Source organism: Lepidochelys kempii, chromosome 6 (genome assembly GCF_965140265.1).
Source record: "Lepidochelys kempii isolate rLepKem1 chromosome 6, rLepKem1.hap2, whole genome shotgun sequence".
Lineage (NCBI taxonomy): Eukaryota > Metazoa > Chordata > Testudines > Cheloniidae > Lepidochelys > Lepidochelys kempii.
In genome coordinates, this window is record NC_133261.1 from 162,014 (window position 1) to 184,063 (window position 22,050).

At 54.3% G+C, this 22,050-nt stretch overlaps 1 protein-coding gene and 1 long non-coding RNA gene across 2 annotated transcripts; both read right to left on the bottom strand.

The window, feature by feature from the left end:
- Window positions 1-759: 759 nt before the first annotated feature.
- On the bottom strand, window positions 760-18,257 carry TUFM (Tu translation elongation factor, mitochondrial). The gene is made up of 11 exons (XM_073346379.1): window positions 18,163-18,257; window positions 9,702-9,748; window positions 8,982-9,144; window positions 8,453-8,619; window positions 7,450-7,554; window positions 2,210-2,374; window positions 1,995-2,127; window positions 1,799-1,903; window positions 1,541-1,692; window positions 1,325-1,444; window positions 760-1,193 (listed from the first exon to the last, which is right to left on the bottom strand). Exons 1-11 carry the CDS (start codon window positions 18,209-18,211, stop codon window positions 1,023-1,025), a joined length of 1,377 nt encoding a protein of 458 aa, XP_073202480.1. The 5' UTR covers window positions 18,212-18,257; the 3' UTR covers window positions 760-1,022.
- Window positions 18,258-20,049: 1,792 nt separating this feature from the next.
- On the bottom strand, window positions 20,050-22,044 carry LOC140912236 (uncharacterized). The gene is made up of 2 exons (XR_012159264.1): window positions 20,906-22,044; window positions 20,050-20,773 (listed from the first exon to the last, which is right to left on the bottom strand). It is a non-coding gene; the product is annotated as an uncharacterized lncRNA (long non-coding RNA).
- Window positions 22,045-22,050: the final 6 nt, after the last annotated feature.

The following is a 22,050-nucleotide window of genomic DNA, read 5'->3' on the forward strand; positions in this document are numbered from 1 at the left end:
TGGGTGTTGGGGTGAGTCTCTGGGGGCTTGGGGGGGGGGGGGGGGAGAATAGCCTGGGGGGGTTGGAGTCCTGGCTTCTGTTCTGTTCTCTCTGTCTCTTCATTTCTGCTGTGTGGGGTGGGCCCTAGCCTGAGCCTGGCTGTGAGGCGGCTATGCACTCACTGCTGATGATCCCTGCAAAGGAGTGGCTAAAAGTAGTGTGGGGCAGCCAGAAAGAAGCCTGTGAAGGGGGAAGTGAGATCTGCAGCTTCCACCCTGCTGCTGCCCCTCAGCTGGAGCAGGGGGTTGATGGCAGGACTCCCCCTTAGTGGCATCCAGCTGCTCCTGGAAGGGGTGAAGGAGCCTGGGCCTCTGCACCAACTAGGGCCCTGCTATCCATGCTGGGGGGAGGCTTTTCCCTCCCATCCCATCTCTGCCCTGACTTCAGCCAGGGTAGTTTGTCCCTATTTGCCCTTGTTCCACCATTCTCCTTCAGCTTCATCAGCCCCCAGCTGTGCTCCCTGGGAGCTAATCCACCCCCTTCTCCCACTGCTTTGCTTGGCAAGCACCCAAAGCTGGGTGCTGCCCCTCTGCTAGTCCACTGGGCCCTGGACAAGAGCAGGGCCCTCTAAGGAATCAGTGTTGCCTGGTCCCTGCAGGGCTAGTATCACTATCAGAGCCCAACCCATTGGGGGGATGTGAGCCTCTAGCACCAGCTCTCCCATGCCAGAAGTCCCCTCCAGCACACCGCACCCCCCCAAGAAGCAGGAAGAACCCAGCTGTGATTCGCACCTTTATTAACAAAAGAAACCAAACAGCAGGAAGCTGCCTAAGCCCTGCTAGCCCCCTGCTGGAGGGGCTCTGGGCGGGGGAGCAGTTTGATTTCTGTTGCCCCACCGCAGCAGCTTGCACCCAGCTCTGGGTGACTGCGATGCTGCCGTGATAAACAGGTTCTTGGGGCATCCCCACACAGCAGGACAGCTAGCCCCTCCCCCGCTGTTTGCAGACACAGCCCTGGGGGCAGAGCTGGGTCAGCCCAGCCTTTAAGCTCCCCACTTGTCATCATCTGGCCCCATTTCCAGCGTCTTGGTGACCACGCCGGTGCCAATAGTGCGGTTGCCATCACGCAGCGTGAAGCGCTGACCTTCCTCCAGCACCATGGGCTGCCGCAGGGTGAGGGTCAGGGCTGTGTCCTCGCCGGGCATCACCATCTCCTGCCATGGGGGAAGAGTGGGGGCAGGTCAGAGCGGCATAGGTTGGCTACTGGCCACCACTGACCGGGATGGGGAGGAAGTTTGGGGAAAAGGAGGGCTGTGGCTGGGGGCAGGATAGGGGGGCTCTGTACCTTTCCAGGGGGCAAGATGGTCCGACAGGCCATGTCCCAGGTAAGGGAGAACATGACAGGCATGTAGTTAGAGACAAAAGGCTTGTGCCGCCCACCCTCCTCCTTGCTGAGGATGTACACCTGGGGGGACAGAGGGAGAGACTGTTACCACCCAGCAGCCCTCCTTCTCCCGCCCCAGCCAGCCCACTGCTGCAACTGCCCCAGCACAGGCCCCACCTGGGCCTCGATCTTCTGATGGGGCTTGATAGAGCCCGGTTTGCACATCACCATGCCACGCCGCATGTCCTCCCGCTTCAGCCCCCGCACCAGCGCGCCAAGGTTGTCCCCAGCCTCGGCCCGCTCCAGGTTCTGGTGGAACATCTCAATGCCTGTGGGGAAGTGATGGGGTGAGCCTGGGTTCCCCAGCCTGGGCAGTGGGGTTCTCCCAGCACTGGGAGGAGAGAGGTGAGGGGTTCTGTTAGCTGCACCCCCTACCTGTCACCACGGAGCGCAGGTTCCGGTTGTGCCCCACAAATTCGCACTCCTCCCCCTTCCTGATGATGCCACGCTCCAGTGTCCCCGTCACCACGGTCCCACGCCCTGCAAGGCAGAGGGGTCAGTGCCACGGCACCCTGGGGAGTGGGGGGGGGTCCCTGGAAAGGCACAGGGCGGGGGGGACAGCGGGCATTACCTGGGATGGAGTAGATTGACTCGATGGGCAGCAAGAACGGCTTGTCCAGCTCCCTCATGGGCAGCGGGATGTGCACGTCGACTGCGTCCAGCAGCTTCAGAATGGAGTTCAGTCCCAGCTCGGGGCTGCGGTGCTGGGGGAAGGGAGGGCATTATCATGGGCAGCGGGCAGGTGAGGCACTGCTGAGAGGGTGGGGAAGAGAAGGGGGCACTCACCTCCAGGGCGCAGAGGGCAGAGCCCACAATGACGGGCGTCTTCTCCCCATCGTAGCCAAACTCGGAGAGCAGCTCCCGGATCTCCAGCTCCACCAGCTCCAGCATCTCCTGGTCCTCCACCGCATCCGCCTTGTTGATGTACACCACAATGTGCCGCACCCCGATCTGAGGGGGTCACAGGGTGAGGGACAACCCAGCCAACCCCAGCCCAGTCCTTGGGGAGGGGATCCCCTGGCTCACAGCCCACACCCAGGACTTTTGGCAAACCCCTGTGACCCCTGTGACACTCTGTACCCCACAACAGCACCCTCTCAGCCCCATATTCACCACTGGGATAGGATTATGACTTGATTGGTACAAAGTCTGCCTTGTGAGGTACAGAAGAACATAAGAATGGCCCTATTGGGTCAGACCAAAGGTCTGTCTAGCCCAGTATCCTGTCTAATGACAGTGGTCCAATGCCAGGTGCTCCAGAGGAAATGAACAGAACAGGGAATCATCAAGTGATTCATCCCCAGTCGCTCATTCCCAGCTTCCGGCAAACAGAGGCTAGGAACACCATTCCTGCCCATCCTGGCTAATAGTCATTGATGGACCTATCCTCCATGAATTTATCTAGTTCTTTTTTGAACCCAGTTATGGTCTTGGCCTTCACAACATCCTCCAGCAAGGAGTTTCACAGGTTAACTGTGCATTCTGTGAAGAAATACTTCCTTTTGTTTGTTTTAAACCTGCTGCCTATTAATTTCATTGGGTGACCCCCTAGTTCTTGTGTTATGAGAAGTAGTAAACACCACTTCCTTATCTACTTTCTCTACACCAGTCATGATTTTATAGACCTCAATCATATCTCCCCTTAGTCATCTCTTTTCCAAGCTGAAAAGTCCCAGTCTTATTAATCTCTCCTCATACAGCAACCGTTCCACAGCCCTAATCATTGCTGTTGCCTTTTGTGAACCTCTTCCATTCCAATATATCTTTTTTGAGATGGGGCAACCACATCTGCACACAGTATTCAAGACGTGGGCGAACCAGGGATTTATATAGAGGCAACATGATATTTTCTGTCTTATCTCTTCCTTTCTTAATGATACCCAACATTCTGTTGGCTTTTTTGACTGCTGCTGCACATTGAGTGGATGTTTTCAGAGAACTCTCCACGATGACTCCAAGATCTTTCTTGAGTGGTTAGGATTATGTTTTTCAATGTGCATTACTTTGCATTTATCAACATTAAATTTCATCTGCCATTTTGTTACCCAGTCACCCAGTTTTGAAAGATCCTTTTGTAGCTCTTTGCAGTCTCCCAAAGTCTTAACTATCTTTAGTAATTTTGTATCATCTGCAAATTTTGCCACCTAATTGTTTACCCCTTTTTCCAGATCGTTTATGAATATGTTGAATAGGACTGGGCCCAGTACAGACCCCTGGGGGACCTCACTATTTACCTCTCTCCATTCTGAAAACTGACCATTTATTCCTACCCTTTGTTTCCTATCTTTTAACCAACCAGTTACCAATCCATGAGAGGACCTTCCCTTTTATCCCATGACAACTTACTTTTGCGTAAGAGCAGTGACTCTCAAACTTTTGCACTGGTGACCCCTTTCACATAGCAAGCCTCTGAGTGTGACCCCCCCTTATAAATTGAAAACACTTGTTTATATATTTAACACCATTATAAATGCTGGAGGCAAAGCAGGGTTTGGGGTGGAGGTTGACAGCTCATGACCCCCCATGTAATAACCTCATGACCCCGAGGGGTCCCGACCCGCAGTTTGAGAACCCCTGCGTAAGAGCCCTTGGTGAGGGACCTTGTCAAAGGCTTTCTGAAGATCTAAGTACACTATATCCACTGGATTCCCCTTGTCCACATGCTTGTTGACCCCCTCAAAGAATTCTAGTAGATTGGTGAGGCATAATTTCCATTTACTAAAACCATGTTGACTCTTCCTACCACAAATTATGTTCATCTATATGTTTGACAATATTGTTCTTTAGTATAGTTTCAACCAGTTTGCCCAGTACTAAAGTCAGGCTTACCGGCCTGTAATTGCCGGGATCACCTCTGGAGCCTTTTTAAAAATTGGAGTCACATTAGCTATCCTCCAGTCATCTGGTACAGAAGCGGATTTAAATGATGGATTACAGACTACAGTTAGTAGTTCTGCAATTTCACATTTGAGTTCCTTCAGAACTCTTGGATGATACCATCTGGTCCTGGTGACTTACTGCTGTTTAATTTATCCATTTGTTCCAAAACCTCCTCTAATGATACCTCAATCTGGGACAGTTCCTCAGATCTGTCATCTAAAAAGAATGGCTCAGGTTTGGGAATCTCCCTCACATCCTCAACCTTGAAGACTGATACAAAGAATTCATTTAGTTTTTCCACAATGGCCTTATTGTCCTTAAGTGCTCCTTTAGCACCTCAATTGTCCAGTGGTCCCACTGGTTGTTTAGCAGGCTTCCTGCTTCTGATGTACTTAAGAACATTTTTGCTATTACTTTTTGAGTCTTTGGTTAGCTGCTCTTCAAATTCTTTTTTGGCCTTCCTAATTGTATTTTTATACTTTCTTTCCCAGTGTTCCTTTCTATTCTCCTCACTAGGATTTAACTTCCACTTTTTAAACAATGCCTTTTTGCCTCTCACTGCTTCTTTTACTTTGTTGTTTAGCCACAATGGCTCTTTTTTGGTTCGCTTACAATGTTTTTTAATTTGGGGTATACATTTAAGCTGAGCCTCTATTATGGTGTCTTTAAAAAGTTTCCACGCAGCTTGCAGGGGTTTCACTTTTTGCGCTAAAAGAAAAGGAGTACTTGTGGCACCTTAGAGACTAACCAATTTATTTGAGCATGAGCTTTCGTGAGCTACAGCTCACTTCTGATGAAGTGAGCTGTAGCTCACGAAAGCTCATGCTCAAATAAATTGGTTAGTCTCTAAGGTGCCACAAGTACTCCTTTTCTTTTTGCGAATACAGACTAACACGGCTGTTCCTCTGAAACTTTTTGCGCTGTACCTTTTAATTTTTGTTCAACTAACTTCCTCATTTTTGTGTTGTCCCCCTTTCTGAAATTAAATGCTACAGTGTTGGGCTGCTGTGGTGTTTTTCCTGCCACAGGGATATTAAATTTATTATGGTCACTATTACCAAGCGGTCCAGCTATAGTCACCTCTTGGACCAGATCCTGTGCTCCACTTAGGTCTAAATCAAGAATTGCCTCTCCTCTAGTGAGTTCCAGGACCAGCTGCTCCAAGAAGCAGTCATTTAAGGTGTCAAGAAACTTTTATTCCTGCATCCCATTCTGAGGTGATATGTACCCAGTCAATATGGGGATAGTTGAAATCCCCTATTATTATTGAGTCTTTAATTTTAATAGCCTCTCTAATCTCCCTGATCATTTCCCAGTTGCTATCACCATCCTGGTCAGGGGGTCGGTAGTATCTCCTTATCGCTATATTATTGTTATTAGAGCATGGAATTACTATCCATAGAGATTCTATGGTACAATTTAATTCATTTACAATTTTTACTTCATTTGATTCTATGCTTTCTTTCACATATCGTGCCATTCCCCCACCAGCATGACCTGTTCTGTCCTTCTGATACATTTTGTACCCTGGTATTACTGAGTCCCATTGATTATCCTTATTCCACCAAGTTTCTGTGATGCCTATTATATCAATATCCTCATTTAACACGAGGCACTCTAGTTCACCCATTTTATTATTTAGACTTCTAGCATTGGTATATAAGCACTTAAAAAACTCATCTCTTTTTAGCTGTCTGCCATTACATGATGTAATTGAATGGGACTCTTATTTGATTGTTTCTGATCAGACCCTGCCTGTATTTTATCATTTCCCATCCTCATCCTCACTAGGACATAGAGAATCTCTATTAATAGATCCTCCCCTAAGGGATGTCTCTGTCCGAACCATGTGCTCCTCCACACCTGATGGCTTTCCCCCAGCCCCTAATTTAAAAATTGCTCTATGACCTTTTTAATGTTAAGTGCCAGCAATCTGGTTCCATTTTGGTTAGGTGGAGCCCATCCTTCCTGTATAGACTCCCCCTCTCCCAAAAGCTTCCCCAGTTCCTAATAAATCTAAACCCCTCCTCCCTACACTATTGTCTCATCCACGCATTGAGACCCTGCAGTTCTGCCTGTCTAATCGGCCCTGCAGGTGGAACTGGGAGGTATCATGTTAAAAGTCTTGAGCTGTTGAACATTAATCTCCTGTTGGATTGTAGGTGCTGTCATTGGATGGGAAGTTATGAAGTTCTGCTGTGTATGTGTTTGTGAAATATGTTGTTGTGAGGTTGGGAGACAACCACAACCAGCCTTTCAGGTACAACAACAGAAGGGCCAGACAACGCTGATGGCCCATTAAGGGGAATCCACACTCCCAGGGCCTGTCCCAGGAGTGTGTACAATGGAGACGTCTCAGAGCGAGCAGGTACACAATGGAGGCTGCTTGACTCAATCATAGCAAAGGCTCTTTCCCGCAAGCTGGAAGAAGCTATAAAAGGGGGAAGTGACATCATCACTGGTCCTCACCCACCACAACTCAACACCTGGAAACCCGGCTGGAAGACACGGAACTGGGAAGGGGGTCCCAGGCTGGAAAGGAGAACCCCAGCCTGCGTATTCAGAAACTCTACCATCTCCCAGGGTGAGATACGGCCCGATTCAAATCCTGCCTAGTTAATAGAACTAGACTGCAAATGTGTTTTATTTCTTAGGTAACCAACTTTGAGCTGCATGCCTATTACTTATAATCACTTACAATCCATCTGTCTGTCACTAACAAATCTGTTTGGTATTTTACCTACAACAGCGCATTTTGCTTGAAGTGCTTGGGGAATCTGCTCAGGGTGCAAGGGTTGGTGCAAATGCACTTTCCTTTGTAGAAGGGGCAGACTGGGAAATAAACTTACACCAGCCAGGCTTCTGACCAGGGCAGGACAGTCCAGGTCTGGGATCCTCGGCTGCGGAGCTGGGGGAAATTGGCTGGAGTCTCTCTAGTGTTGGTTCATGAGTAGCTAGGAGAAGCATTCATTTAACTCAGCTGGCGGTGTCCCTGCCTGTGGATGGCTGTGTGCGTGCAGGACCTGGAGGGGTTTGCAGCTTGTCCCAGCATCACAGTGAGGGAGTGACCCCAGGCTGGTAAGCCAGAGGGCTCAGTAGTACCCCAGTTCCAGGTTGCACCTGGGGAACCCATCACCCCCCCTCACCTGTTTGGCCAGCAGCAAGTGCTCTCGGGTTTGTGGCATCTGCCCATCTGTTGCCGCCACGACAAGGATGCAGCCGTCTAGGGGAGCGGTGCCAGTGATCATGTTCTGGAAGACAGGGACGGCGGTGCTCAGGTGCCGGGACCAGGGGATGGGGGCAGGGGAGCCCGTGGAGCCAGCACAGTATGGGGAGGGAACAGAACTGGGGGGGCGGGAATGTGTTATTGATGCACTGAGCTTGGTGGTGAAGTTGTCAGGGTGACACACACAGACCCAATCCCCAGAACAGCTGCTCCCCGCCCAGGCCCCTTGCTGCTCCCCCGCCTGTCTACCCCTGCCCTTTGCCGCTCTCCACCTGCCCACTGTTCCTCGGGGGCGAGAGAAGGAAGCGGGGGAGAGGGGGGAGAATCTTGGGGCCGGGAGGAGAAAGCAGGGTGCATGTGAGAACAGAGGGAGGGATTGGGTGGACGGAGGGCTGTGTGTTTGGGGACAGAGGGCTGTCTCGGGGGCCAGGAGGAGGAAGCAGGGGTGAGTGGGGGTGTCTTGGGGGCCAGACGAAGGAACTGAGGGGGTGTGTGAGGACAGACGAAGGGATTGCGGGGGGGAATCTGTCTTTGGGAACAGAAGGATGGTGAATGTGGGGACAGGGGGGTGGACAAAGGGAGGGGCACAGAGGTGGACAAAGGTGAGTATGTTTGGGGATAGAAGGAGGGACAGGCTAGAGGGGGTGAGTTTTGGGGGTACGGAGGTGCAGAGAGACAGGCACAGGGCTGTGGGGTTAGGGATAGAGGCAGGAACAGGAGGGTGTGGGCAGGGACAGTGGGGCAATTGGGGGTGGGCATGTGAGGACAGAGGAAGAGATTGAGGGGGCACATTCGGGGACTAGGAAGCAAGGGGGGGCTTGGCCCTTTAAGACAGCAGAATTCTGGGAAATGTGGTACTACTGGGCAGCCACAACGACTCACCCACAGGCTGAAAGGGGCAGGTCCGCCCCCATCCCCCTCACCTTGACGTAGTCAGCGTGGCCAGGGCAGTCGGTGTGGGCGTAGTGCCGGTTGGCTGTGGCGTACTCCACATGGGAGGCGTTGATGGTGATACCACGAGCCTTCTCCTCCGGCGCGTTGTCAATCTCCTCGTACTTCTTGAACCTGGCACCTCCAGCCTCAGCTAGGACTGGGGGGGAGCGGGGGGGGGTGCAGAAAAAGGGGGTGAGTAACCAGCTGGGGAGGAGAGGCAGGCTGGAAGCCAGGACTCCTGGGTTCAATTCCTAGCTCTGCCAGTGACCTTCTCTATGACCTTGGGCCAGTCCTTTCTCCACTCTCAGCCCTTTAGCCGGGGAGCTCTTGGGGACAGGAGTTGTTCCCTTTGGGTCTCTGCAGCACCCAGCACAATGCATCAGCATGCCTGGGCAGTGGTTGTGGGCAGCACCTCATCTCAGCAGGGGCCTCTGGCGGCTACCGTGACCCAACCAATGGGGCCAGGGGCACAGGAAACCCCAGGACGCACAACCCCTTGCTCCAGGCCCCCCCACTCACTCTTGGTGATGGCAGCTGTCAGTGTGGTCTTGCCGTGGTCCACGTGCCCAATAGTGCCCACGTTGACATGGGGCTTGTCCCGCACGTAGGTTTTCTTGGCCTCAACAGCGAAGCTGTGCACCAGGATGGGGCAGAGGCGGGAGACTGGGCTGGGCAGGGACACCTAGGGGCACAGGGAGCCTTGGCACGAGTATACCCCCCATGGCCCTCTCCACAGCTCCCTACATCCCCAACCCCATCCCCCCACCACAGCTCCCCACATCCCCAACCCCACCCACCACAGCTCCCCACATCCCTCCACCGACCACACCCGGGCTCCACCCCCCCATCCCCACCCCCCCCGCCCCAGCTCCCCATCCATCCACGACATGCAGCATAGCTTCCATGGCCACCCCCAACCTCACCAGCCAACCAGGGTTCTCCAAGCCCCCCCCCAACACAGCTAGGCTCCCCACAACCCATTTTGCCAATCACACCCCATCACAGCCCCCAAACCCCCATCCTATGGCCCCCTACCCATGTCCCCCTCACCTCCCTACCCTAACTCCACAACTCCAACCCATCCCAACATAGCTGCCCCAACTCCCTCCTCACCCCCAGTTTCCCTCTTCCATGGCCAAGCCCCCAAACACCCCAGTGCACTGGGGTAGTGTGTGTGTGTACGTCTGTATGGTCATGGCAGTTTCCCCCACAGTCCATCCCAGCCAGGTGGCTCCTTACCGTCCCCAAGACGCCCAGCAGATGGTGGGAGAGGCAGCCCCGGAGGCCTGTAAGAGGGACAGGGAAAAGCTGTGATCACCCTGTCGTGCTCTTCAGTCACCGCCCTGCGCACCCATCTCCTGTCAGCTTGGAGGCCCCACCCCACCCTGGTCATCAGGAGCCCCTGGTGCTTCTCGATTGGTGCCTGGATCGGAAGCTCTTTGGGGCAGGGACTGTCTCTATTGTGTTTGTGCAGCACCTTGCACACCAAGTGGTGGGGCCCTGGGCTGGACTCCTGGGTTCACTCCCCAGCTCTGGCACTGAACAAGCCCCATCTCCTTTCCATATTTCACTTTCCCTCTCCGACTCTACCTAGACTGCACATTCCTCAGCATGCCGGGGCCCATTCTCCACTGGGATCTAGCACCGCCAGCACGGACAGCTAGTCATTATCCTCACAATACAAAACCACCTCGAGAAAGTGGAGAGTTGGACTGAAATCAACAAGCCGTAAAGACAAGACAAGCACTTAAGTTAAAATCCAATGCATGGCTACAAATCAGGGACTCATTGGCTGGCAGTCACAGGAGCGAAAAGGCAGATCTCAGTCTGGGATGTATTAACAGGTGCGTTGTATGTAAGACACAGGAGGTAGTTGTTGCCCTTGGCAATGGTGAGGCCTCAGCTGGAGTGCTGGGTGCAATTCAAGGTGCCAGAGTTTAGGGGAGATGGGGACAAACTGGAGAGTCAACAGAAGAGCAACAAAACTGATCAAAGGTTTAGAAAACCTGACCTGTGAGGAAAGGTTAAGAATCTGGGCCTGTTTAGTCTAGAGAAGAGAAGACGGAGGGGGAACTCTTCAGCTTGGTTATGGGCTGTTATAGAGGGTAAGAACATAAGAGCGGCCCTACTGGGTCAGACCAGAGATCCACCTAGCCCAGTATCTTGTCTTCCGACAGTGGCCAATGCCAGGTGCCCCAGAAGGAATGAATAGAACAGGGAATCACCAAGTGACCCATCCCCTGTCACCCATTCCCAGCTTCTAGCAAAGAGAGACTAGGGACACCATCCCTGCCCATCCTGGTTAATAGCCATTGATGGACCTATCCTCCATGAACTTATCTAGTTCTTTTATGAATCATGTTATAGTCTTGGCCTTCACAACATCCTCTGGTGAGGAGTTCCACAGGTTGACTGTGTGTTGTATGAAAAAATACTTCCTTTTGTTTGTTTTTAACCTGTTGCTTATTAATTTCATTTGGTGACCCCTAGTTCTCGTGTTATGAGGAGGAGTAAATAACACTTCCTTATCTACTTTCTCTACACCAGTCATGATTTATAAACCTCTATCATATCTCTCCTTAGTCGTCTCTTTTCCAAGATGAAAAGTCCCAGTCTTATTAATCTCTCCTCATACAGCAACCGTTCCATAGCCCTATTCATTTTTTGTTGCCCATTTCTGTACCTTTTCCAATTCCAATGTATCTTTTTTGAGATGGGGTGACCACATCTGCAGGCAGTATTCAAGATGTGAGCGTATCACGGATTAGAGGCAATATGATATTTTCTGTCTTATCTCTCCCTTTATGATGCCCAATATTCTGTTCGCTTTTTTGACTGCTCCTGCACATTGAGGGGATGTTTTCAAAGAACTCTCCACAGTGACTCCAAGATCTCTCTTACAAGTGGTAACACCTCATTTAGGACCCCATCGTTTTATATTATAGTTGAGATTACATTTTTCAATGTGCATTACTTTGCATTTATTAACACTGAATTTCATCTGCCATTTTGTTGCTCAGTCACCCAGTTTTGAGAGATCAGTTTGTTGCTCTTTGCAGTCTGCCTGGGACTTACCTATCTTGAGTAGTTTTGTATCATCTGCAAATTTTGCCACCCCAATGTTTACCCCTTTTTCCAGATCATTTATGAATATGCTGAATAGGACTGGTCCCAGTACAGATCCCTGGGGAACTATTTACCTCTCTCCATTCTGAAAACTGACCATTTATTCCTACCCTTTGTTTCCTATCTTTTAACCAGTTACCAATTCATGAGAGGACCTTCCCCCTTATCCCATGACAGCTTACTTTGCTTAAGAGATTTTGGTGAGGGGTCTTGTCAAAAGCTTTCTGAAAATCAAAGTACACTTTATCCACTGGATACCCCTTGTCCACATGCTTCTTGACCCCCTCAAAGAATTCTAGTAGATTGGTGAGGCATAATTTCTCTTTACAAAAAATTCTGTTGACTCTTCCCCAACATATGTTCATCTACGTGTCTGACAATTTTGTTCTTTACTATAGTTTCAACCAGTTTGTCCAGTACTGAAGTCAGGCTTATCGGTCTGTAATTGCTGGGATCACCTCTGGAGCCCTTTTTAAAAATTGGCACCACATTAGCTATGCTCCAGTCATTTGGTACAGAAGCCGATTTAAATGATGGGTTACAGACTACAGTTAGTAGTTCTGCAATTTCACATTTGAATTCCTTCAGAACTCTTGGGTGAAAACTAAATAGTAATAGATGGTATATCAGTTTGTTCCAAAACCTTCTCCAATGACACCTCAATCTGGGAGAGTTCCTCAGATCTGTCATCTAAAAAGAATGGCTCAGGTTTGGGAATCTCCCTCACATCCTCAACCTTGAAGACTGATGCAAAGAATTCATTTAGTTTTTCCACAATGGCCTTATCGTCCTTAAGTGCTCCTTTAGCACCTCGATTGTCCAGTGGTCCCACTGGTTGTTTAGCAGGCTTCCTGCTTCTGATGTACTTAAGAACATTTTTGCTATTACTTTTTGAGTCTTTGGTTAGCTGTTCTTCAAATTCTTTTTTGGCCTTCCTAATTGTATTTTTATACTTTCTTTCCCAGTGCTCCTTTCTATTCTCCTCACTAGGATTTAATTTCTACTTTTTAAATGATGCCTTTTTGCCTCTCACTGCTTCTTTTACTTTATTGTTTAGCCACAGTGGCTCTTTTTTGGTTCTCTATGTTTTTTAATTTGGGGTGTACATTTAAGTTGAGCCTCTTTTTTTAAGGACACCATAAGTTTCCATGCAGCTTGCAGGCATTTCACTTTTGACGCCGTACCTTTTAATTTCTGTTTAACTAACTTCCTCATTTTTGTGTGGTTCCCCTTTTCTGAAATTAAATGATATAGTGTTGGGCTGCTGTGGTGTTTTCCTTGCCACAGGGATGTTAAATTTAATTATATTATGGTCACTATTACCAAGTGGTCCAGCTATCTTCAGCTCTTGGACCAGATCCTGTGCTCAATTTAGGACTAAATCAAGAACAGCTTCTCCTCTTATGAGTTCCAGGACTAGCTGCTCTAAGAATCAGTCATTTAAGGTGCCAAGAAGCTTTATCTCTGCATCCCTTCCTGAGGTGATAAGTACCAAGTCAATATGGAGATAATAATAATGGGGAATTTCAACTGAGTTTTTTATTTTAATAGCTTCTCTAATCTCACTGAGCATTTCACAGTCACTAACAACATCGTGGTCAGATGGTTGGTGATATATCCCTACTGCTATATCCTTATTCTTAGAGCATGGAATTACTATCCATAAAGTTTCTGTGGTACAGTTTGGTTCATTTAAGATTTTTACTTTATTTGATTCTACGCTTTCTTTCACAGGGAACAACGATCTGTGTTCACTGAAGGGGTAGTGATCAATCTCTCCATGTCTAGTTCGCAGCCGGTGTCAAGTGGAGTGCCCCAGGGGTCAGTCCTGGGGCCGGTTTTGTTCAATATCTTCATAAATGATCTGGAGGATGGTGTGGATTGCACTCTCAGCAAATTTGTGCATGATACTAAACTGGGAGGAGTGGTAGATACGCTGGACGGCAGGGATAGGATACAGAGGGTCCTAGACAAATTGGAGGATTGGGCCAAAAGAAATCTGATGAGCTTCAATAAGGATAAGTGCAGGGTCCTGCACTTAGGACGGAAGAACCCAATGCACAGCTACAGACTAGGGACCGAATGGCTAGGCAGCAGTTCTGCGGAAAAGGACCTAGGAGTGACAGTGGACGAGAAGCTGGATATGAGTCAGCAGTGTGCCCTTGTTGCCAAGAAGGCCAATGGCATTTTGGGATGTATAAGTAGGGGGCATAGCGAGCAGATCGAGGGACGTGATCGTCCCCCTCTATTCGACATTGGTGAGGCCTCATCTGGAGTACTGTGTCCAGTTTTGGGCCCCACACTTCAAGAAGGATGTGGATAAATTGGAAAGAGTCCAGCGAAGGGCAACAAAAATTATTAGGGGTCTGGAACACATGATTTACGAGGAGAGGCTGAGGGAACTGGGATTGTTTAGTCTGCGGAAGAGAAGAATGAGGTGGGATTTGATAGCTGCTTTCAACTACCTTAGAGGTGGTTCCAGAGAGGATGGATCTAGACTGTTCTCAATGGTAGAAGAGGACAGGACAAGGAGTAATGGTCTCAAGTTGCAGTGGGGGAGGTTTAGGTTGGATATTAGGAAAAACTTTTTCACTAGGAGAGTGGTGAAACACTGGAATGCGTTGCCTAGGGAGGTGGTGGAATCTCCTTCCTTAGAAGTTTTTAAGGTCAGGCTTGACAAAGCCCTGGCTGGGATGATTTAATTGGGGATTGGTCCTGCTTTTGAGCAGGGGGTTGGACTAGATGACCTCCTGAGGTCCCTTCCAACCCTGATATTCTATGATTCTATGAAGGCAGGACAAGAAGTAACAGGCTCAATCTTGGCAAAGGAGATTTAAGTAAGATAGTAGGCAAAACTTTCTAACTAGGAAGCTAGTTCAGCTCTAGAACAGGTTATCTAGGAATGCTGTGGGGTCCCTGTCTCTGGAGGGTTTTGAGAACAGACTGGACAAACCCAGCTGGGGCTGGACTAGGGTTACTTGGCCCTGCCTCGGTGCTGGTGCTGGACTAGACGACCTCTCGAGGTCCCTTCCAGCCCAGTGTCTGGTGGTACTTGTGGCTGACTGGCCTCAGCTCCAGTGGGGGCAGGGACTGCGCCCTTCCATGGGGTGGAGCAGGGGGCACCCTTTTAGATCAGTGGTCGCTGGCACTGCTGGTCCAAACACTCAGGGCTTGCAGTGCTGGGGTGAAGGCAGGGCCTGGGTTATGACGGATCTCGGTGAATGGGGCAAGAGGCAGACCAGATGGATTCAGACTCTTGGCTGTCCAGGCCAGAAGCACCCATTCTGTGACCATCCAATCTGACTTCCCACCTAGTCCTGGTGGAGAATCTCAACCAGTGTCTCCCGCTGACTGCGCGGAGGCAGCCCGCCCCCAGAGCTGCAGCCCCCAGTAGTTTCTACCCAAACTCAGTCACTCTCCCGCCAAAGCCCTCATCACCCTACTGCACTCCATCCTGCAAAGTCTTGCCCCCTCTCTTTCAGACTCCATGCCATGCTCCTCAGAATTTCCTTCAATAGGTGTCATCGCCCCTTAACCCTGACCACTTTGTTCTCCTCTCTCCCCAGTAACCCCCTTCCCACACCCACCACTTCCTCCAACGCCCCCCAGACTACTCTGCTCCCCACCCCCACCAACCCAGACCCCATCCCTCTCCTTTCAGAATCCCTGCTCCCCTGCCACCACCACCCTGCCCCCACCAAAATTCCTCCCCCCACATCACCCCATAACCCTCTTTTGTCCCACAACCTGACTCCAGCCACCCTCCAAATCCCTTCTCCCTCCTCTCACCACCAACCCCCAAACCAGATCCCTCCTCCTCCCCATAACCCCGTAACTCCCCTCCACAGCGTAAGCTGCGTGCTGCACCACCTTCTCTCCACACAATCCCTTCTGGCCTGATCCAGAGTCATCCCTTTTCTCTCAGGATCCCAGCTCCCTGCTTAGCCCCCCTTCCACCATGATTGAGCCCTCAAACACCCCACCACTGCCACCTGCTCTCCCGAACTCACCTCCGGCCCCCAGAGCCTCTCTGCCCCCACCAACCTCTCCCTTGACCCCTGCTCCTCCCCATAATCTCCATCCACCACATAACCTGCCCCTACATTCCACCCCCAGATCCTTCTCTCCCCTCTCAGGATCCTTTCTCCCTGCAAAAATCCCCTGCCCTTCCCAGATCATCCAATTACCCAATGGTAATTAACGACTAGGACAATTTATCAAGGGTTCTGGTGGATTCAAACAGATCAGCTCTAAGATTATTGTGGGGCAGATCCCTGGCCTGTGTCCGGGAGTCAGACTAAATTATCATACTGGACTTTCCACCCCTAAACACTGTGAAAACCAGACCTCCCCGCACCCCCAGAGACCCCCGACCTCCCCCCATATCCTTCCTGCTCCCTACCTCCTGTAACCTCCCCCTCAGAGACCCCTAACCTCTCACCCACGTCCTTCCTGCCCCCACCCCCCAGAGACCCCCGACCTGCCCCCACGTCCTTCCTGCCCCCCACCTCCTGTAACCTCCCCTTAGAGACCCCCAACCTCCCGCCCATGTCCTTCCTGCCCCCACCCCCCAGAGACCCTCGACCTGCCCCCCACCTCCTTCCTGCCCTCCACCTCCTGTAACCTCCCCCCAGAGACCCTCGACCTCCCGCCCACGTCCATCCTGCCCCCACCCTCAGAGACCCCCAACCTGCCCCCACATCCTTCCTGCCCCCCAGCTCCTGTAACCTCTCCTTAGAGACCCCCAACCTCCGGCTCACGTCCTTCCTGTCCACTAACCTGCCCCTACCCGCCAGAGACCCCCCGACCTGCCCCCACGTTCTTCCTGCACCCCCACCTCCTGTAACCTCCCCCCACGTCCTTCCTGCCCCCACCCCCCAGAGACCCTCGACTTGCCCCCCACCTCCTTCCTGCCCCCCCACCTCCTGTAACCTCCCCTTAGAAACCCCCAACCTCCCGCTCACGTCCTTCCTGTCCACTAACCTGCCCCTACCCGCCAGAGACCCCCCGACCTGCCCCCACGTCCTTCCTGCACCCCACCTCCTGTAATCTCCCCCCAGAGACCCCCAACCTCCCACCCCCGTCCTTCCTGCCCCCTAACCTGCCCCCACGTCCTTCCTGCCCCCCACCTCCTGTAACCTCCCCTTAGAGACCCCCAACCTTCCGCTCATGTCCTTCCTGCCCCCACCCCCCAGAGACCCTCGACCTGCCCCCCACCTCCTTCCTGCCCTCCACCTCCTGTAACCTCCCCCCAGAGACCCTCGACCTCCCGCCCACGTCCATCCTGCCCCCTAACCTGCCCCCACCCTCAGAGACCCCCAACCTGCCCCCACATCCTTCCTGCGCCGTAACCTGCCCCCACCCACCAGAGACCCCCCCGACCTGCCCCCATGTCCTTCCTGCCTCCCACCTCCTGTAACCTCCCCTTAGAGACCCTCAACCTCCCGCCCACGTCCTTCCTGCCCCCTAACCCGGCCCCACCCCCCAGAGACCCCCGACCTACCCCCACATCCTTCCTGCCCCCCCACCTCCTGTAACCTCCCCTTAGAGACCCCCAACCTCCCGCCCACGTCCTTCCTGCCCCCACCCCCCAGAGACCCTCGACTTACCCCCACGTCCTTCCTGCCCCCCCACCTCCTGTAACCTCCCCTTAGAGACCCCCAACCTCCCGCTCACATCCTTCCTGTCCACTAACCTGCCCCTACCCGCCAGAGACCCCCCGACCTGCCCCCACGTCCTTCCTGCCCCCCACCTCCTGTAATCTCCCCCCAGAGACCCCCAACCTCCCACCCCCGTCCTTCCTGCCCCCTAACCTGCCCCCACCTCCTGTAACCTCCCCCCAGAGACCCCCAACCTCCCGCTCACATCCTTCCTGCCCCCTAACCTGCCCCTACCCGCCAGAGACCCCCCGACCTGCCCCCACGTCCTTCCTGCCCCCCACCTCCTGTAACCTCCCCCCAGAGACCCCCAACCTCCCGCTCATGTCCTTCCTGCCCCCTAACCTGCCCCTACCCGCCAGAGACCCCCCGACCTGCCCCCACGTCCTTCCTGCCCCCCACCTCCTGTAACCTCCCCCCAGAGACCCCCAACCTCCCGCTCACGTCCTTCCTGCCCCCTAACCTGCCCCTACCCGCCAGAGACCCCCCGACCTGCCCCCACGTCCTTCCTGCCCCCCCACCTCCTGTAATCTCCCCCCAGACACCCCCAACCTTCCGCTCACGTCCTTCCTGCCCCCTAACCTGCCCCCACGTCCTTCCTGCCCCCCACCTCCTGTAACCTCCCCTTAGAGACCCCCAACCTCCCGCCCATGTCCTTCCTGCCCCCTAACCTGCCCCACGTCCTTCCTGCCCCCCACCTCCTGTAACCTCCCCCCAGAGACCCCCAACCTCCCGCCCATGTCCTTCCTGCCCCCACCCCCCAGAGACCCTCGACCTGCCCCCCACCTCCTTCCTGCCCCCCAGCTCCTGTAACCTCCCCTTAGAGACCCCCAACCTCCCACCCCCGTCCTTCCTGCCCCCTAACCTGCCCCCACCCGCCAGAGACCCCACGTCCTTCGTACTCCCCAGTCACTGACCGGCGGCCCTGCTCCATCCCCCGCGGGCAAACATCGCGTGCGCCGCCATCTTTCTACAGGACCGGAAGTGACTCAAATGCGGCAGGCGCCAGAGCCAATGAATGAACCGGGAGACAGCCGCTTCCGGCAAAGCGTCGCGAGCACACCGGAAATGTGGCGCGGCCGCTCTAGCGCCTCGTAAGAACTCTATGCTGTGCCGGAAGCCGCTCTCTCTACCGCCAGGGGGAGACAGTATTGCGCAGGAGGCGCTTCTCTAGCCCCGGCTGAGGGAGACTCTATGGCGCTACTGGAGCCGCTCTATCCTCCGCCAGGCGTCACCGCGTCGGCACGGGAGCGGGGACTCTATGGCGCTCGCGGAGGCGCGCTGCCCACTGACTGTCTGTGGGAGCCTGGCTCGCCCTTGGAGACTCGACCATTGCCAGGGGCCGTGACCCCGCAGCGAGCGAGGCTCGGGCGGAGCCGCTCTATCTCCCTGCGGGGACTCTATGGCCAAGGAGGACTCTGCCCCTCCAGAGTGGAGGATGAGTCAAAGGGACCAACTCTACCCCTGCCCCGGGTTAGACTCTATGGCCCTGGAGGACTGTGGGGGACTGCTCCACTGGGGGCGTCCCAGGTGCTGCCAGACCCTGGGCCTGAACCCACCGCGTTTCGCTCTGCCCCTGGGGCGGGTTCGCGCCTCCCTCCCTCTGCCCGGGCTGGCTCCAGGGCGCCCGCCGGCTAATAGAGTCACAAGGGACCGTTCTGATCATCCAGCCCGGCCTCCGGCACAACGCAGACCACCGAATCTCACCCACCCACGCCTGCGAAAACCCCTCTCCTACCTCCGAGCCACTGACGTCCTCAAAGCGCGGTTCAGAGACTTCAAGGAGCAGAGAATCCTCCAGCAAGTGACCCGTGCCCCATGCTGCAGAGGAGGGCGAAAAACCCCCAGGGCCTCTGCCAATCTGCCCTGGGGGAAAATTCCTTCCCAACCCCAAATATGTCAGTCAGCTGAACCCTGAGCACGTGGGCAAGATTCACCAGCCAGATACTACAGAAAATTCTTTCCTGGGTGACTCAGGTCCCACCCCATCTAATATCCCATCACAGGCCAGAGGGGTGGCCGCTTGTCGTGCACTCTGACCCCCCCTTCCCTTTCCCCAGGCCTCCTTTCTAGGCCGTCATTTCCCATTCTGTATGTGTGCACCTGAGTGGTCCTTCCTAAATGGAGAACTTTGCATTTGTCCTTATTGAATTTCATCCTATTTACTTCAGACCATTTCTCCAGTTTGTCCAGAATTGGAGCTTCCCCACATCCAGGCTGCACTGGATAGAGGTGGGGTGGGGGGCAAGGGGCATCACCTGGTGCAGCCCCCTCCCCACCACCCCCACTAGCCCCTAGGGGGGAGCAGGGCCACTACAACCAGCGAGATTGAGACTGGGGCTGTCCCCGGCTGAGCTCCCCAGGCAGGGAGCTGGGACACTCATGGAGCTGGCTTGTCCAGGCAGTAGGAACCAGACACAACATGAAGTGGAGCAGCACTGAGCGGGCGCTGGCCAGCCCCAGCTTCCCCTGCTCAGGACACTAGTGTGTTTCTTGAAGCCCTGGCTGCAGGAGGCGCTCAGCTCTCATTTAATGCCCAGTACCTGGTTCCAGCTGTAGCAGCAGGGGAGAAAAGCTGAGGCAAAGAAAAAGAACCAGTGTCATTTTACAGGGTGGGACTAATGATTTTAGCACAGGTTAGGCTGGCAAATGCGCAGGTGGGGGCATGGGGTTCCAGGCCCTACATCTTCGCCTGCGCTGCCTCGGTCAGTCTCATGCCATTGTCCCACTGCCCCGGGCAGCTGACTTGGAGAAAGTGGACCACTTTAACATTAAAGCAGACAGATGGATGCAGGTCGCTCAGAGAGTATGGTCACAAAGTCACCTTTATTAACCCTGCCCCCTGTGGGCCCTCCACACAAAGGCAGGCTGGTGGATTGTTAGTGGCAGGGGAGCCAGCGGGCCCTGCTTGGCCCTGCCCCTTCCCACCCATTGTGGAAGGAGGAAGCTGGGGGAAGGGGGGAAATGGAGGATGGACACTGAGCTGGAGCTGGCCTCCCCCAGCTCCAGTCCTCAGTGTTAGTAACTGTCAGTAACATGCTGTCTCCTGTGGTGTGAGCCAGAGCTGGGGGCCACACCATGACTCCCTGCCCCATAGGCCTTGCTCTTGTGGGGGGTGAACAGCAGCTGCATTTTTGGTTAGTGTGCAGGTGGGGGGCACCATCCCTGAGCTGGGGCGGGGAGGGGGGCAGAGAGAGGCTGGGACCCGTCTCCCCAGGCTGATGGCCCTAATCCCCCACAGGTGGTTGGGGAGGGGGGTTAGTAGAGGATGGCCACTCAGAGCCTGGCCTGGGGCATGGGCAGTGTCCAAGGCCCCCCTAGTGGGGAAGGGAAGGGAAGGGGTTGGAGTCTGTGCCTGCCCAGGGGAAGGGTGGGTGGTATCCATGCCCCCCCACCCAGGGGAGGGCCTCTTGCTGTCCCAGCGTCTCAGGGCTCCTTGAGCTCCGTTACATCCTTCAGCCGCGTCCCGTCCACAATGCTGCGCACCTGCTCCAGCGAGGGGGCCTGGCGGATCCGTTCCAGCTGCACCTGAGGGATGAGAGGAGAGTGAGAGAGACAGCTCGAGATCCTGGGCCGTGGAGACACCCCCCTTCACCCCCGACAGGGCGCAGCTCCCCCATGACAGACAGCACCTTCTCCAAGACACCCCCCAGCCGGTACCTGCAGAGTCTGCGAGAGGCGGACAAAGTCTCTCTGCACCTGCTCACTGGTGTCCAGCTCCGCCTGCAACCGCTGCAGCTTCCCCCGCTGCTCGGACAGTGCTGCCTCCAGCCTGGCCTGGGGGAGAGACTGTCACAGCTCGGGGACCAGCCCTCCCACCTCTCCCCATTCCTCTGCAACACCCCCCGCACACATCCCGGCCTCGGGGAGAGACTGTCACAGCTCGGGGACCAGCCCTCCCACCTCTCCTCATTCCTCTGCAACACCCCCCACACACATCCCGGCCTCGGGGAGAGACTGTCACAGTCCTGGGACCAGCTCTCCCACCTCTCCCCATTCCTCTGCAACACCCCCCGCACACATCCCGGCCTGGGGGAGAGACTGTCACAGCTCGGGGACCAGCCCTCCCACCTCTCCCCATTCCTCTGCAACACCCCCCGCACACATCCCGGCCTCGGGGAGAGACTGTCACAGTCCGGGGACCAGCCCCCTCCCCTGACTCCTCTGCACCCCCACTCCAGCCCAGCCTGGGAAAGAGACACCATGAGGGCCTTGGGACCAGCTACAGCTGGTTGGTCCCTGCCTTACATGCCCCACTGGGGTGGTTGCAGAGCACTCAGGGGAGGTGTAGGGTGGAAGGAGCAACGTGGGAAATGTAACACTTTTCTGAACCAGGTGTGGGGCTCAGTTTACACACACGCCCCTTTGTCCTGGGGGCGGAAGGATTCGTCCCCCCAGCTGCACTGGCGGCGGGATTAAGGTGTCATTCGATGCCCCTTCGATCTCACACCGGCAGCCAACCTGCTGTAAGCGGGGTTCCTGGCCCATTGGGGCAGGGCAGTCGCAGGCGGCTAGATGTGGTGCTGGTTGTGAGCCAGGACCAGCTAGCTCCTGGCCTGGGGAAGCGCTGCGGAGCAGGGGGGCTGGAAGGCAGGGCAGGGGCTACGTGCGCATCAAGAACTGAACAGGACGGTCCCAGGCCTGCCCGGGAGGGGGACACGTGGGAGCCAACCGCTGGGGCTCTCAGTGAGAGGGCGCAGAGCCAGAGGATAAGCTGGCTCCCAGGCAAGATGCCCAGACCTATCCTGGTAGGTACGAATGGCGTAGTGAGTCCAGGACAGATGAGGGGTGCCCCCCACGGCACT